At 43.3% G+C, this 15531-nt stretch overlaps 1 protein-coding gene across 2 annotated transcripts in view; it reads left to right on the top strand.

Annotated features, from left to right (window-relative positions):
- LOC121530876 (bridging integrator 3) overlaps window positions 1-15404 on the top strand; it is a 43909-nt gene extending 28505 nt beyond the window's left edge. The window contains exons 7-9 of one of the 2 annotated variants that reach the window (XM_041836188.1): window positions 5760-5901; window positions 10380-10514; window positions 13749-15404. In XM_041836188.1, the coding sequence (XP_041692122.1) occupies window positions 5760-5901; window positions 10380-10514; window positions 13749-13895 (424 nt within the window). In that variant the 3' untranslated portion in view covers window positions 13896-15404. The remainder of the gene's footprint in view (window positions 1-5759; window positions 5902-10379; window positions 10515-13748) is intronic. The other variant, XM_041836189.1, reaches the window with a different exon arrangement.
- The last annotated feature ends 127 nt before the right edge of the window (window positions 15405-15531 follow it).

The raw sequence follows: 15531 nt of genomic DNA on the forward strand, positions 1-15531 counted from the left end.
AAATACTTATTTTCCACCATCATTTGCAAATAAATTCATTAAAAATCCTACAATGTGATTTTCTGGATTTTTTTCCCTAATTTTGTCTGTCATAGTTGACGTGTACCTATGATGAAAATTACAGGCCTCTCTCATCTTTTTAAGTGGGAGAACTTGCACAATTGGTGGCTGACTAAATACTTTTTTTCCCCACTGTAACCTGTGCCCCCGCACATTGACTCTGTACTGGTACCCCCTGTTTATAGCCTTGCTACTGTTATTTTACTGCTGCTCTTTAATTATTTGTCATTTCTTTTAATTATTTTTTACGAATCCATTTTTTTACTTAACACTTATTTTTCTTAACTGCATTGTTGGCTTGTTAGTAAGCATTTCACTGTAAGGTCTACCTACACCCGTTGGCGCATGTGACAAATAACATTTGATTTGATCTGATGTGACCACTCTTTGCCTCATGCAGCGCAACACATCTCCTTTGCATAGAGTTGATCAGGCTGTTGATTGTGGCCTGTGGAATGTTGCCCCACTCCTCTTCAATAGCTGTGCGAAGTTGCTGGATATTGGCAGGAACTGGAACAATGGGCCTCAGGATCTTGTCACGGCATCTCTGTGCATTCAAGGTGCCATTGATAAAATGCAATTGCGTTCGTTGTCCATAACTTATGCCTGCCCATACCATAACCCCACCGCCACCATGGGGCACTCTGTTCACAACATTGACATCAGCAAACCGCTCGCCCACACAACGCAATACACGCTGTCTGCCATCTGCCCGGTACAGTTTAAACCGGGATTCATCCGTGAAGAGTACACTTCTCCAGCGTGCCAGTGGCCATTGAAGGTTTGAAGGTGAGCATTTGCCCACTGAAGTCTGTTACGACGCTGAACTGCAGTCAGGTCAAGACCCTGGTGAGGACGACAAACACGCAGATTAGTTTCCCTGAGACGATTTCTGACAGTTTCTGCAGACATTCTTCAGTTGTGCAAACCCACAGTTTCATCAGCTGTCCAGGTGACTGGTCTCAGACGATACTGCAGGTGAAGAAGCCGGATGTGGAGGTCCTGGGCAGGCGTGGTTACACGTGTTCTGTGGTTGTGAGGTCAGTTGGACATACTGCCAAATTCTCTAAAACAACGTTGGAGGCGGCTTATGGTAGAGAAATTAACATTAAATTATCTGGCAAGAGCTCTGGTGGACATTCCTGCAGTCAGCATGCCAATTGCACACTCCCTTAACTTGAGACATCTGTGGCATTGTCTTTCATTGTCCCCAGCACAAGGTGCGCCTGTGTAATGATCATGCTGTTTAATCAGCTTCTTGATATGCCACACCTGTCAGGTGGTTGGATTATCTTGGCAAAGGAGAAATGCTCACTAACAGGCATGTAAACAAATTTGTGCAAAACATTTTAGAGAAATAAGCTTTTTGTATGTATGGAACATCTTTTAGTTCAGCTCATGAAACATGGGTCCAACACTTTACATGTTGCATTTATATTTTAGTTCAGGATACTTTGTATTTTCATTACTCATAAATAATGCATATTTTGTGATTGAGTCATCTTGGCTTTCACCGTGTTAGTCCCTCATTTCATAGACAGTGAGACATGGGAGGTGAACATATTCTTAGAGATACCTTTTGTTATTTTAGTAATGTGAAATTGACGGTGTTAAGTGGAGCGGTCAGTCAGCCTGCCAGACTAAGGTTACTCCCAGGTCTCTGGTCAGCTCCGGCTGGGCTGTTTGGTCCAGACTTGGGCTTGGCTGGCTGACTGGTTGTGTCGGTCCGGCTGTGGATCAGCTTGTCATAAACAAGCTCTCTCGACAAGTTGCTATTTTCGTCCACCTGCTATTTTCAGCCAGCCACCACACCCTAAATGACCTGTCACACAGACAGTGGTAGTGTGCCCTTGGTCCAGCGGAGCCTGGGCTAGACGAGGCCGGAGTAAATATAGGCTGGTCTGGAGCTGACCGGTCAGTATGTGGAAGTCAGTCCAGAGACATCTAGGGAAATGTCCAGGCCAGCCAGCGATCCAGCCCAAACTATCATTACGCAGCGTGTACAGTGACCTTCAAACACAGCCACTGTCACTCCACTACATGTCAGTTACAGCTGAGTCAGACAGGCTCCCACAGAGCTCCTCTTTAGACAGTCTGAACACAACACAGACACATTGGCATCCTCTTGGAGCTCTACCTCTAGATATAACAGCAATGGGACAGTGAGGAGATCATTAGTGTGGAAGGATCAACTCTTATATCGGCTCACACAGGTATTCTCTCAGTCACATCGTTAAGAGAAAGAAAGCTGTGGTCCTGACTGTCGCCACTACCAGATACCTCCTACCTACAATGTGATCATGTGTGAGGGTGACCTAAATGCTGTCATTACTACTCTATTGTGTTACTGTAGTCTGAAGTGAGCGCATCAGACATCATGGCACCTCATGACACCATGCAGAGGTGGTGTGAGGTGATGTGCCCTGGTGGAGGAGAATGCGGTCAGCCTTTGTGCCTTTAATGAGCCAGTGTGGTGTGTAATGTTGTCATGGACCAATGGAATCGTATCAGAGTGAGCTCGTGCCTAGAGGGCGGTTGCATAATCCCCTGGCACTCAAGTATCTGAACACTACACTGGAGCAGGAGGCAGATAGTAAGCTACTAGAGGAAGGCTTCCACCCTGGGCTGCCTGCCTGCCGTAAACTGGGCCAAAGTGATGTTTTATAAATGGAGGGAGAGCGTGGGCCGTAGGGCTGGGCTCTGTGACGTCGCCAAAATGATACAGGGCCGCTCCCTTCTCAACTTCCTGTGGGAAACAATCCACAGCTTGTCTGAGGCTGAGCCCAGGTCACGTCACACTGCCCACCTCCCACCGGCCCACCCCCTCACAGGGCTTACTCTGCTCTACTCTGTGTTGAGGAAGACTGCATTTCACAACCTCTTGTCAGGTCCATTGTCAATTCCCTTCACCGGTTGCATAGGAAGTAAAGGGAAATGAGGATTGGCTCATTGTTTGAGGAAAAAGTGAATCACTGGCACACTTTACAATAGTGAGAGTAGCAGACGTTCAAGGAACTATGCTATAGCTAGCTACAGCCTGTATGAAATCATCTCAAATGATTCATAGAAAAACAAAGCAATGTCATCAGGTTATTAGACTTGCATTAGACCTGTGTAAATAAACATGCATGGTGAATATGACACCTGTCTTAGTGTGCCTATATATAATCACACAAAGTATATTAAAGTGCTCTCAAATGTGTGAAAATCCAGGTATCTAGTTGGACATCTCCAACATTGACACTTGGTTAGATTTTCTGACTAAACAGGTTGGCAACCATTTTTGTTTTCTAGTTTGGAAAATGTTAATCTATTGCAAAAGCTGCATTTCTGCACTGTATTTCCCCAATAAAAGCAGAATGCACAGAACCAGTGTGTTGGAGCAAAGTAAGTCCCAGGATGAGGCACAGACTTCTGTTGCTAAGTTACAGATGAGTGTTTCCTATTTTTAGTACCTAAGACAAGGATTCTCTCTGAAAGAATGTATTTTCATTTTGAATAACATAATTGAAACCGAATGAGTTGTTTCATGCCATTTGCACTAGAGTAATTCAATATTAGATTTTCAAACAACAAAGGAGGACAGTGATTCCAGTCTACACTAAGATGTCTCCTACTTGAGGGCTCTTTTCTGTGCTGCATGCGTATCGATCCAGGAGACCTCACACAAGCACCTCTGAAAGATATTTGTAAACCCCACTTCAAAAAGTTGTCAGTGGTTCAGAGAGAGCATATGTTTTCTTGTACAGTCTTTTGATCTTAAAGTGCAATACTTTTTTCTATGTAATCTTTTTTTTTTTTTTTTAAGACAACACCTTGGGTTCAGTTGGCATGATTTGTTTAGATTTATTGGTCTGAATTGAGAACACATTGCGCTTAGTAGGAAGAATCATTCAGATTGTCTGCTAAGTTGTTCCTCTGACAGGGCTCTTGCCTGTGTGTCTATGTACACAGAGCAATATCGTTTCTCGTTAGGCCTATGTCCACATACAGTGCATTCTGAAAGTATTCAGACCCCTACACTTTTTCCATATTTTGTTACGTTACAGCCTTATTCTAAAATTGATTTTTTTTTTTTTTAATCCCTCATCAATCTACACACAATACCCCATAATGACAAAGCAAAAACAGTTTTTTGTTGTTGTTTTTTTTGCAAATGTATTAAAAATTAAAAAATGAAATCACATTTACATAAGTATTAAGACCCTTTACTCAGTACTTGGTTGAAGCACCTTTGGCAGCGATTACAGCCTCATGTCTTCTTGAGTATGACACTACAAGCTTGGCACACCTGTATTTGGGGAGTTTCTCCCATTGTTCTCTGCAGATCCTCTCAAGCTCTGTCAGGTTGGATGGGGAGTGTCGCTGCACAGCTATTTTCAGGTCTCTCCAGAGATGTTCGTTCGGGTTCAAGTCCGGGCTCTGGCTGGGCCTCTCAAGGACATTCAGGGACTTGTCCCAAAGTCCCTCCTGCGTTGTCTTGGCTGTGTGCTTAGAGTCGTTGTCCTGTTGGAAGGTGAACCTTCGCCCCAGTCTGAGGTCCTGAGCGCTCTGGAGCAGGTTTTCATCAAGGATCTCTCTGTACTTTGCTCTGTTCATCTTTCCCTCAATCCTGACTAGTCTCCCAGTCCCTGCCGCTGAAAAACCCACAGCATGATGCTGCCACCACCATGCTTCACCGTAGGGATGGTGCCAGGTTTCCTCCAGACGTGACGCTTGGCATTTAGGCCAAAGTGTTCAATCTTGTTTCTCATGGTCTGAGTCCTTTAGGTGCCTTTTGGCAAACTCCAAGCGGGCTGTCATGTGACTTTTACTGTGGAGTGGCTTCCATCTGGCCACTCTACCATAAAAGCCTGATAGGTGGAGTGCTGCAGAGATGGTTGTCCTTCTGGAAGGTTCTCCCATCTCCACAGAGGAACTCTGGAGCTCTGTCAAGAGTGACCATCGGGTTCTTGGTCACCTCCCTCACCTAGGCCCTTTTCCCCCGATTGCTCAGTTTGGCCGGGTGGCCAGCTCTAGGAAGAGTCTTGGTGGTTCCTAAATTCTTCCATTTAAGAATGATGGAGTCTACTGTGTTCTTGGGGACCTTCAATGCTGCAGAATATTTTGGTACCCTTCCCCAGATCTGTGCCTAGACACAATCCTGTCGCAGAGCTCTACAGACAATTCCTTTGACCTCATGGCTTGGTTTTTGCTCTGACATGCACTGTCAACTGTGGGACCTTATATAGACAGGTGTGTGCCTTTCCAAATAATTTCCAATCAATTGAATTTACCACAGGTGGACTCCAATCAAGTTGTAGAAACATCTCAAGGATGATCAATGGAAACAGGATGCACCTGAGCTCAATTTTGAGTCTCATAGCAAAGGGTCTGAATACTTATGTAAATAAGATCTTTCTGTTTTAATTTTTAATACATTTGCTAAAATTTCTAAAAATCTGTTTGCTTCGTCATTATGGGGTATTGTGTGTAGATTGATGAGGATTTAATCCATTTTAGAATAAGGCTGTGACGTAACAAAATGTTGAAAAAGGGAAGGGATCTGAATACTTTCCAAATGCACTGTATCTCAGGTACAAAGCAGTGTCACTTTGTCTCCATGATGTTTGTGGTCCAGCAGGGTCTCAGAAACTCAGTATCTCTGTCAGTCTCTGTGCCTAGATCTCATTCTCTGTGTCTCTGTCTGTGTGTCTCAGGTACAGCAGTGTGTTCCCCAGCCTCAACATGGCCGTGAAACGAAGGGAGCAGGCTCTACAGGACTACAAGAGGTTACAGTCCAAGGTAGAGAAGTATGAAGAGAAGGAGAAGACAGGTCCCATCATGGTCAAACTACACCAGGTACACTATATATGTACCAGAACTGTGCTAAAAGCGGCTACTGGCACGCGTTGTCCATTTGAAATCTCGCTCCATCTGTCTGTTGAGCAACAGAAGTCAGGCTTCATGCTCTTGCCTTGCATGGTGTCAGTGTTTTGAATACAATCAATAAGTGAACAAGGTACAAATGCTGGCTGGATATGAACAAACTGTACATGTGCACTCTTTTCACCCACACAAGCTACCAGGCTCCCAAGTATTGCCTTTTGAAAAGGCACTGCTGCACATATACAGGCACGTAATTTAGTATTGTAGACACACTCACTGAGACCTCTAGGGCAGCATACACACATTCACAGATATCACTGCAGCGCTGCCTGGGCTCACACCCTCACATGGTTGCCCTCCCACACACATTGAGAAAAGAATAGTCAGTGGCACAAAGAGTAAAGAGGCCCCCTATCCTCCTGGCCTTTTGAATCTCACAGCTCTTAGAGTAATGATCCTGACAAAACACTAACATGCCATTTAAACAGACTCACAAAGGACAGACACACAGAGTAGGTACTTAAGATAAATATTACTTAACACAGGTGATTCTGTTCTACATATGTTATACTCCCCCCCCCCTCTCACGAACACACACATTGGGCACTCTATATCATGCCTATTCATTGAGATATCATCTCTTAATGCCCACCAGACTACCCACTAATACATCACACACGTTCCTGATCAGCGGTGGTGTGGTCTGCACACAGCCAAATCTTCCCACATAACCCACTCCTCCTCACTTGTGGTCGTGTTTAGACTTTTTATTTTTTATTTATTATTCTCTGTGGAAACACATTTTCATTCTCCTTTTGTTTTTCACTGTTGTTGACGGATTACGTTTCTGAGAACGTAGCTGATACAGTGGGGGAAAAAAGTATTTAGTCAGCCACCAATTGTGCAAGTTCTCCCACTTAAAAAGATGAGAGAGGCCTGTAATTTTCATCATAGGTACACGTCAACTATGACAGACAAAATGAGATTTTTTTTCCAGAAAATCACATTGTAGGATTTTTTATGAATTTATTTGCAAATTATGGTGGAAAATAAGTATTTGGTCAATAACAAAAGTTTCTCAATACTTTGTTATATACGCTTTTTTGGCAATGACACAGGTCAAACGTTTTCTGTAAGTCTTCACAAGGTTTTCACACACTGTTGCTGGTATTTTGGCCCATTCCTCCATGCAGATCTCCTCTAGAGCAGTGATGTTTTGGGGCTGTCGCTGGGCAACACAGACTTTCAACTCCCTCCAAAGATTTTCTATGGGGTTGAGATCTGGAGACTGGCTAGGCCACTCCAGGACCTTGAAATGCTTCTTACGAAGCCACTCCTTCGTTGCCCGGGCGATGTGTTTGGGATCATTGTCATGCTGAAAGACCCAGCCACGTTTCATCTTCAATGCCCTTGCTGATGGAAGGAGGTTTTCACTCAAAATCTCACGATACATGCCCCCATTCATTCTTTCCTTTACACGGATCAGTCGTCCTGGTCCCTTTGCAGAAAAACAGCCCCAAAGCATGATGTTTCCACCCCCATGCTTCACAGTAGGTATGGTGTTATTTGGATGCAACTCAGCATTCTTTGTCCTCCAAACACGACGAGTTGAGTTTTTACCAAAAAGTTTTATTTTGGTTTCATTTGACCATATCACATTCTCCCAATCCTCTTCTGGATCATCCAAATGCACTCTAGCAAACTTAAGACGGGCCTGGACATGTACTGGCTTAAGCAGGGGGACACGTCTGGCACTGCAGGATTTGAGTCCCTGGCGGCGTAGTGTGTTACTGATGGTAGGCTTTGTTACTTTGGTCCCAGCTCTCTGCAGGTCATTCACTAGGTCCCCCCGTGTGGTTCTGGGATTTTTGCTCACCGTTCTTGTGATCATTTTGACCCCACGGGGTGAGATCTTGCGTGGAGCCCCAGATCGAGGGAGATTATCAGTGGTCTTGTATGTCTTCCATTTCCTAATAATTGCTCCCACAGTTGATTTCTTCATACCAAGCTGCTTACCTATTGCAGATTCAGTCTTCCCAGCCTGGTGCAGGTCTACAATTTTGTTTCTGGTGTCCTTTGACAGCTCTTTGGTCTTGGCCATAGTGGAGTTTGGAGTGTGACTGTTTGAGGTTGTGGACAGGTGTCTTTTATACTGATAACAAGTTCAAACAGGTGCCATTAATACAGGTAACAAGTGGAGGACAGAGGAGCCTCTTAAAGAAGTTACAGGTCTGTGAGAGCCAGAAATCTTGCTTGTTTGTAGGTGACCAAATACTTATTTTCCACCATAATTTGCAAATAAATTCATTAAAAATCCTACAATGTGATTTTCTGGATTTTTCTTCCTCATTTTGTCTGTCATAGTTGACGTGTACCTATGATGATTACAGGCCTCTCATCTTTTTAAGTGGGAGAACTTGCACAATTGGTGGCTGACTAAATACTTGTTTTCCCCACTGTATGTTATGGTTGAGACTCAGTAGTGATTGAGGTATGCATAGGGCTGTTACGGTGACCGTATTACCGCCACACCGGCGGTTACGAGTCATGATGGCAGTCAAATTCTCCAAGCTCTGAAACTGCTGCTGGTCATTAGTAGCCTACCAAACTTGCTAACTTCCTGGTACACCGCACTCTATTGTCCTTCTAATCACTCTGACATCAATGCAAATTTAATCGAAAATCTAATCAAACACTTCATGAAAGTCCATGAGCTCATGTTGCGCAACATTTCTATAGGCTATGCAATTGCGTGAGAAAACAGTGATGGCCTCTATTAAAAAGAGGGAGGATCCCATCAGCTTTCTATAGGCTAGGCATACTATATTTATTTCTCAATTTCCTAATATTAAGTACATTGCTTCTCTTTACAACAGGAGTATAACCTACCTAGCTGGCATGAAAATGAACCACAGGAAAAGCGTCCTCCATTCGCTATTTAAGTGCATAGATGACATGGATTTTTTTCCCCCTGCCACTGTTTCGAGACAGGTGCATGACAATGGTCCATTCTAAATCAAAACAAATTTCACACATATATATTATTTAGTATATGTAAAGACAAGATTAAATCAACAATAGTCTGATGGGTGACAATATTAGCCTATCACGTGTGAATGATGCCCAACAGCGCATGCCTTTTTCTGGTGACCTTTTCAAATAATAACCACACACCTCATTTGATAAGGTTTGTATTACAACTAAAGTAACTAAATAACTTCTTAAAATTAAGCACATGAATCCACTTTACAACGGGTGTAGAGCCTAACTGGAATACATACGCAGCGTGTGAGTTTCAAGTTTGGGGTAGATAATTTTCACCATAAAAATGCACCTTTTGTAATAAAAGCATTACATGCATAATCACATTTTGCGGTCACTTTTGATAATGGTGTTTTCCTGCTAATGGAACATTCACGCTTATAGCCTACTGCCTTGTACACATTGCTGCTCTTATTATGTGAAGAAATAGACTCATAGTTTATCAACATTTTAAGCTAAACCTTCTTTCACATTGCTTACAAAAGTTTTTTTGATGCTAGTGGTCGTATTAATTTAGGATCTATCGCATCCCACAACAGTCCAGGACTATGTTTTGAATATTTATTTCTCGCACAGAATAGAATAAGTCAACTTTTGTACTATGGGGGATGGTAGATTGACATAGGCTAGTGCGTTTGCTGTTTGTTAGGCCTACTAATCTTGTTGGCTGAAGAAAAGTACGTGGACTGTTCTTACCAATATCTTCAATAAGCACCTCGGAATTGGATAAGGATGTGCGCAGTTGTTTCCACGATGTGTCTGTCTTCACTTGTAGCCTGTGAGAAAGACCCGATCACGTGACGGGCATTGGCTAGTAAGAATGTATCTATCTGACAGAGCCATGTAAGTGAGCGGTGCTTCGGAGCACACAGCCGGGAGAAGGGAATTATAATTATTATATTCAGCCCAAGGGCACAACGGCCACTGGCCGCAAAAGGCATGGATTTTTTTTAGGGGGCATTATGGCCACACAAAGGGGATGTCGCCGGGAAATTCGAAGCATTACCAAGTGCTTGTCAAATTGTGAATGAGAGACTGATAAAGTGTGTACAGCCTGCGCAAGAAACAAAGCAGATCTCATGCCTTTCATGCAACTTTTTTCAAATCATTAGTTGCGTCATGCAGGCTTAGAATGTATAAAAAATCAGAACATATAGCCCAACGTTTGTATCACAACTAAAGTTACACAAATAACTCTAAATTAAGCATATAGGAGTACCTGTTTCTTTGTTAACTGCCCAACACAGAATAGCTGCATGTGCGCACTCTCTCAAATCATTTGGAGAAAATATCCTTTCTATTTTATTCAGCTATGTTCATTTTTTATTCTTCATAGTTAATGACCGCCACAGCCCTAGGTATGTATGCTGAAGTGTCAACCGGTCTTCTGTTTGCCCCAATCTGTCCAGGCCAGGGAGGAGCTGAGACCAGTCAGGGAGGACTTTGAATCCAAGAACAAGCAGCTGTTGGACGAGATGCCCAAGTTCTACCACAGCCGCATCGACTACTTTCAGCCCAGCTTTGAGGCACTCATCCGGGCACAGGTGAGCTATAGGAAGTGTATGACTGGGTGCACACTCGTGACCTACTTTGTTTAACTCCCGTGAGCCGTCTTTATAATGCATACATGCACAGTTATGAATTATAATGCCTAGGTATAAGCATTCAGTTGACACACAAAACCTGTTCACAACAGTCCAATCCCAGTTCAAATCGTTTCCAATGGGTTTTATTCTAGTCATTTTAGTAGATTGTTGATTTGGGTGTAGTGTTGCCCCTAGCCGTCTGTTGACCAGCATCAGAGCAAGAGAGAGTGGTAGTGTAGTGGAGAGTGCGTGTAATCCTCCCTGTCTCCCTGCACCCAGTCTTAATGTGATTAACCCCAGTGACGGCCCAACGCCTTCCTAATTAGTCCAGGAAGCCCAGGTCTGTTTGTCTATCCGTCTTGCTCCAGCCACTCTCTAACCTGGGAGCCCGGCCAGCCCGCCTCGCTATAACCAGCCCAGCAGCTGAGCCGAGCGCACGCCACTGTCGCCCACCCTACCCCCACCCCCCGCTGTGTCATTTCCTCTTATGGTTAAAGACTGGCACACGCCTAATCAGATTGAGAAGTGGCCACATCACTAGGCCAGGCTGGCGCCCCGCCCCCAAAAACACTGACAGACAGACAGCTGCCTATTAGACTCAGCAGACATGTTGTCATTGATACTGCCAGGCAAGCCCAGAGGGGGTTCAAAGGATATTTGTGCCCTTTGATCAATACAAAGTGATGTCTTCTGTGACACAGAGTTCTGTACGTTCCTCTGCGTTCCTATGAGAGCAGAGCAGGTGGGTAGGCTTGTATGTGATGACTGTTACTGGTAGACTGAAAGTGAATGTAGCCCTCCTGGGTGTAACAGCAGCGGAGCCTAATCTTCACTGCTCAGGAGATGCTGTCACTGGAGGTAGTCTGTCTGGACTTGGTAGCTGCCAGTAGGTCTCTGGTGATCTTGTTAGCTGATTTAGGATTATCTCCTTCATAGTAGCGCTGTAATGTAACAATGGACATCACTGTGTCATTATCTCTCCCTAGAATGATGATTATAGAAACATGGATCCAATTCCCTATAAGATTTGAATTTAATAGAGACTGGTTGTGGATGAAAATGAATGGGCACAGATTTTGGGCCTTTCCACTGTTAGTGTCCCTGTTTCAGTGCTCTGTCCTCTATGGACACTGGAGCAAGCCTATACTACTCAGTCATCTGCAAACAGACTGACTCACTGCTGAAGCAGCTTCAAACAGTAATGAGGGCCCTCTGATGGAGGCAGAGTGCTGATGACTCAAACTCGCTCAGAGAGCTCCTCTCTAACCCCAGCACAGTAAATTAGGGGGGTTGTGTAGAGTTGGGTCAGAGGGACTAACTCCAGAGCTGGGCTGGCGTACACAGCCACTCCTCCAGTACAGCCGCTACTGGGTGGTCAGTCAGCACAGCACAGCAGCCCAGTGGACCTCAGGTCCGGGCCAGCCCCCCTCAGCTGGCCCTGCAAGCGCAGTCTGGACTCCCACTCCCCCTCTCTCTCCCTCTCCCCCGGACATGCTGCATGGCTCCCAGAGCACCCTCACAATGCCTCCCTTTGTTCTGAGGCTCGAAAACCACTAGTTCCATGAAATGGCTGTGAATGGGACGCAATGCTCTGCTCAGCTCTGCTGTGATCGGATGTGCCGGTCCACCTGTACGGATGCTGGATAATTGAGCCATTGTCTGAGTGTGGATTCTCTGTGTTTGTTCTTGGTTACGGTGTTCTGTACTACTTATACAAGCTGAAAGAAATTGTTATTTTGACACGCTACTGTCATAATGATGTAGTTATTTTGCACATCCACTGAGCCCATTGATATATTAGATTGATAGAGATGGGATCATATTGGATGCCACATTTCTATTACTTTTTCTCCCACGTACTGTATGTTATTGAAATATTGTTAGTGAAATAAACAGTCAGAATTGAGGTCAGATGAGCCGGTGTAGCTTGCTGTCTAAATCAATATTTAGTCATCAGGGCCAGGGTGATGACAAGGGTGTGTATTTGGACGTTTGTTAAAAAATAGGTAATATAAATAAAAGTCTGAATTTTCATATGTGGTGCATGTAGACTTACTGGGCTAATTGTAGAGACTGGATGACAAGAAGGATGTTCACCCCGGACCGGGGACAGTGATCTGGTGTGCATTATCACTGACATGTATTCCATAGCTTTTTCACCATGCCACTTTTCAAATGAAAAATATCTGCTTTGCCCCCACATAGACCGGTAACTTAATACTCATGGCCCACTGATGTGGTCTAGGTGGCAGAGTTCGCTATAAACACACAAGAGGCCTTTCAAACTGGGTTCCTCTTCCGGTTAGCCAACTAAAGAGCTTATGTTAATATAACTTTGCTGCCACTGGCACACACATCATGTGGATAAGACATTTGGACTGAATTAAATATCCTTTGATCACAGTTCAGATGTAATTAGTTGAAAATGGCTACATATTATAATTTCTCTAGCAGCATGCATCCTGTGACAAAGCTCTTATAGTAGCATGTGGTTAACAGTCTTCTACCTAGTCTACCCAGGAAAGATCTTCATTTTCCTATCTGAAATGGCCTCTATTTATGTTCTGTTATGGCCTACAGCCCATCAACGCCCATAATCTGCCAGAAGCAGCTATTCTTTTATTCCAGCCTGTATATAGAACAGAACAAACGTGTACATTTGCAAATAAATCAGAAATGCCCCCTTAAGTGCACTGTAGCATATGCATTGGTGCATGAATAAATATCGAAATGTGTGTGGGTTTCAAGGGGTTGTATTTCCCAGTACTTTCATTCTCTGCCCACTCTTTTGGAGTGTTGTAATGTGATTAAAGTCTATTAATCATCAAAGTATCTCTCCTGGGATTCTGACTCATGAACTGGGGGAAGAAGCAGGGGTGGGATGTGTCAAGAAAGCTTTCAGCGAACACACTCTATCTCATGTTGAGATTGGAAGAGAAAAGGCAGGGTCCCTACCCACTGAAGTTCTGGGGTTTGTTTTAGTTGTTCTACGGGCTCGCTCCTTTACTTCTGAATGGCTTTTCATTAGTGGAGGTGAAGGGCTGTAAGACCATGAGCCTTTGCATGTTGTAAGTAAACTGTGGCTACTAGATTGTGGGGGTGGACTGTGCAGGGTTTGGATTTTAATTTCAACTGCTTAGTTAGTGTAAAACCCTTTTCCTAACCATTCCACTCTTTCCTTTGCTCTTTCAGGTGGTGTACTTCACGGAGATGCACAATATATTCAGTGAGTTGACGGATCAGATCGACCAGGCAGGGCTGACTGATGAGCAGAGGGAGAGGGAGAATGAAGCCAAGCTGAATGAGCTGCGTGCTCTGTCCATTGTCGCTGATGACTGAGAGAACACGAAGGAGGGGAAGGGCTCGCTCTAAACCTCTCTGGCCTTGCCTCCTTTCACACCTCAGTGAATGGATTTTTCTTTTTCAGGATCCTTCTCATTGTGAAAATGGACAGCTTTGGTCATAACCTAATCATTAATTGCTTTCTTGCACTAATCACCCGACCTCTCCTCTCTCTCCTTCACTCTTTTCTCAATTCTATCATCTGACCCTTTCCTAACATCTAAAGAAACACTGAGAGCAACTCAAAGCATTTTAACTGCCACATTTACCAAGCCATCAGCCAAGTGCTATTATCATAAGCCAATATGTATATATTTGTTAAATCATGTAATGAAACCGTTCTTCTAAGAACTTATTTGTGGGTCACGCCATAGAATTACAAATACTATAGATTTATAGGATCTCTGTGGGTCACACTTTCTTCTCAAAGCTGCATACTCAGTTTTAATCAGAGTTTTCTAGTCATTTCCAAATCAAGGTATGTACTAAAACATGCATTTCATCAAGTCTATGTATACCAGGAAATTAATTTATTGAAACAAATTGGGTAGTACTGTATTGAACACTATAGAACTGTAAGCGGACTAGAGGATGAAATGTGACAAAAAGCTACATTCATTTGAATCGCTCCGTTTCTGTGTTATTTACTATATTTCTCTCTCAGGGTTTATGCACACTGATCTAGCCTGTGCATTGTGGACCGGTAGCTTATTTGTTGAGGTACAAATGATATTGAAAGTTACCTGTAGTATTTAACACTAGCCACTCCAGCTTCCTGACTATGGATATCATAAGTCAAAGTCGTTATTCTTCATATCTGTGATGGTGCCTGTATAAAGGAGTGTCAACATTTTTCTTTGGCTGTTGCCTAATCGTTTCCTGCTTCTGAAAGGCTAAGGAAGATTCTGACATTGTCTTCGACTGAGATGGTCCTTTTACCCTGGTTCTTCTTCACAAAGGTTTACAAGTGAAGTTAGAGGACCTGCTTTCCAAAACCAACGCTGTTGCTCCCTCTAGTGGCACTTACGGTTCATTGTTCCTATAGCGTTCCTTCATTTGACCATATCCACGTTGTTCTTTATTGGATATTTATTAATGGCAAAGGCTTCTTCTTTCTTTGTCAATGATTGTCAATTTGTCATGTTTTGAGGCAAACCTCTTGCCTTTTCTTTGTGGACAGCTATGCACAAAATGCATTTTTGACTAAATTAGTGTAGATGTATGAAAAATGTATGCACTCACTAACTTTAAGCCGCTCTGGATAAGAGCATCTGCTAAATGACAAAAATAAATAAATATGTTTTACCTTTTCTGAAGCATCGGCCTGGTTCTAGTTTATTTAACATTATTATTGAGTGAGAAACTTGACATGTAATCTGTTGAGTGTTTTAATTTTTTTAGTTTTATTTTTTTAGCTCTGTTACCCTCTGTTTAGACATTGTTTTCAGTTAAGCTTTTTCATTGTACTTTTCTATGAACAATCATGCAATAAATGGATTGGAAGAAGTGTCTCCTTCAGTGATATGCCTTGTCATTATAGTATCTGAAGATTATGCCTTTGTTAAATGTTTTTCATGAAGAAATAGAATGTTGTTTATGGTAGTATCAAGAGGGAATGTTTTAGGTGTAATAC

Source organism: Coregonus clupeaformis, chromosome 18, assembly GCF_020615455.1.
Source record: "Coregonus clupeaformis isolate EN_2021a chromosome 18, ASM2061545v1, whole genome shotgun sequence".
NCBI classification, from domain to species: Eukaryota; Metazoa; Chordata; class Actinopteri; order Salmoniformes; family Salmonidae; genus Coregonus; species Coregonus clupeaformis.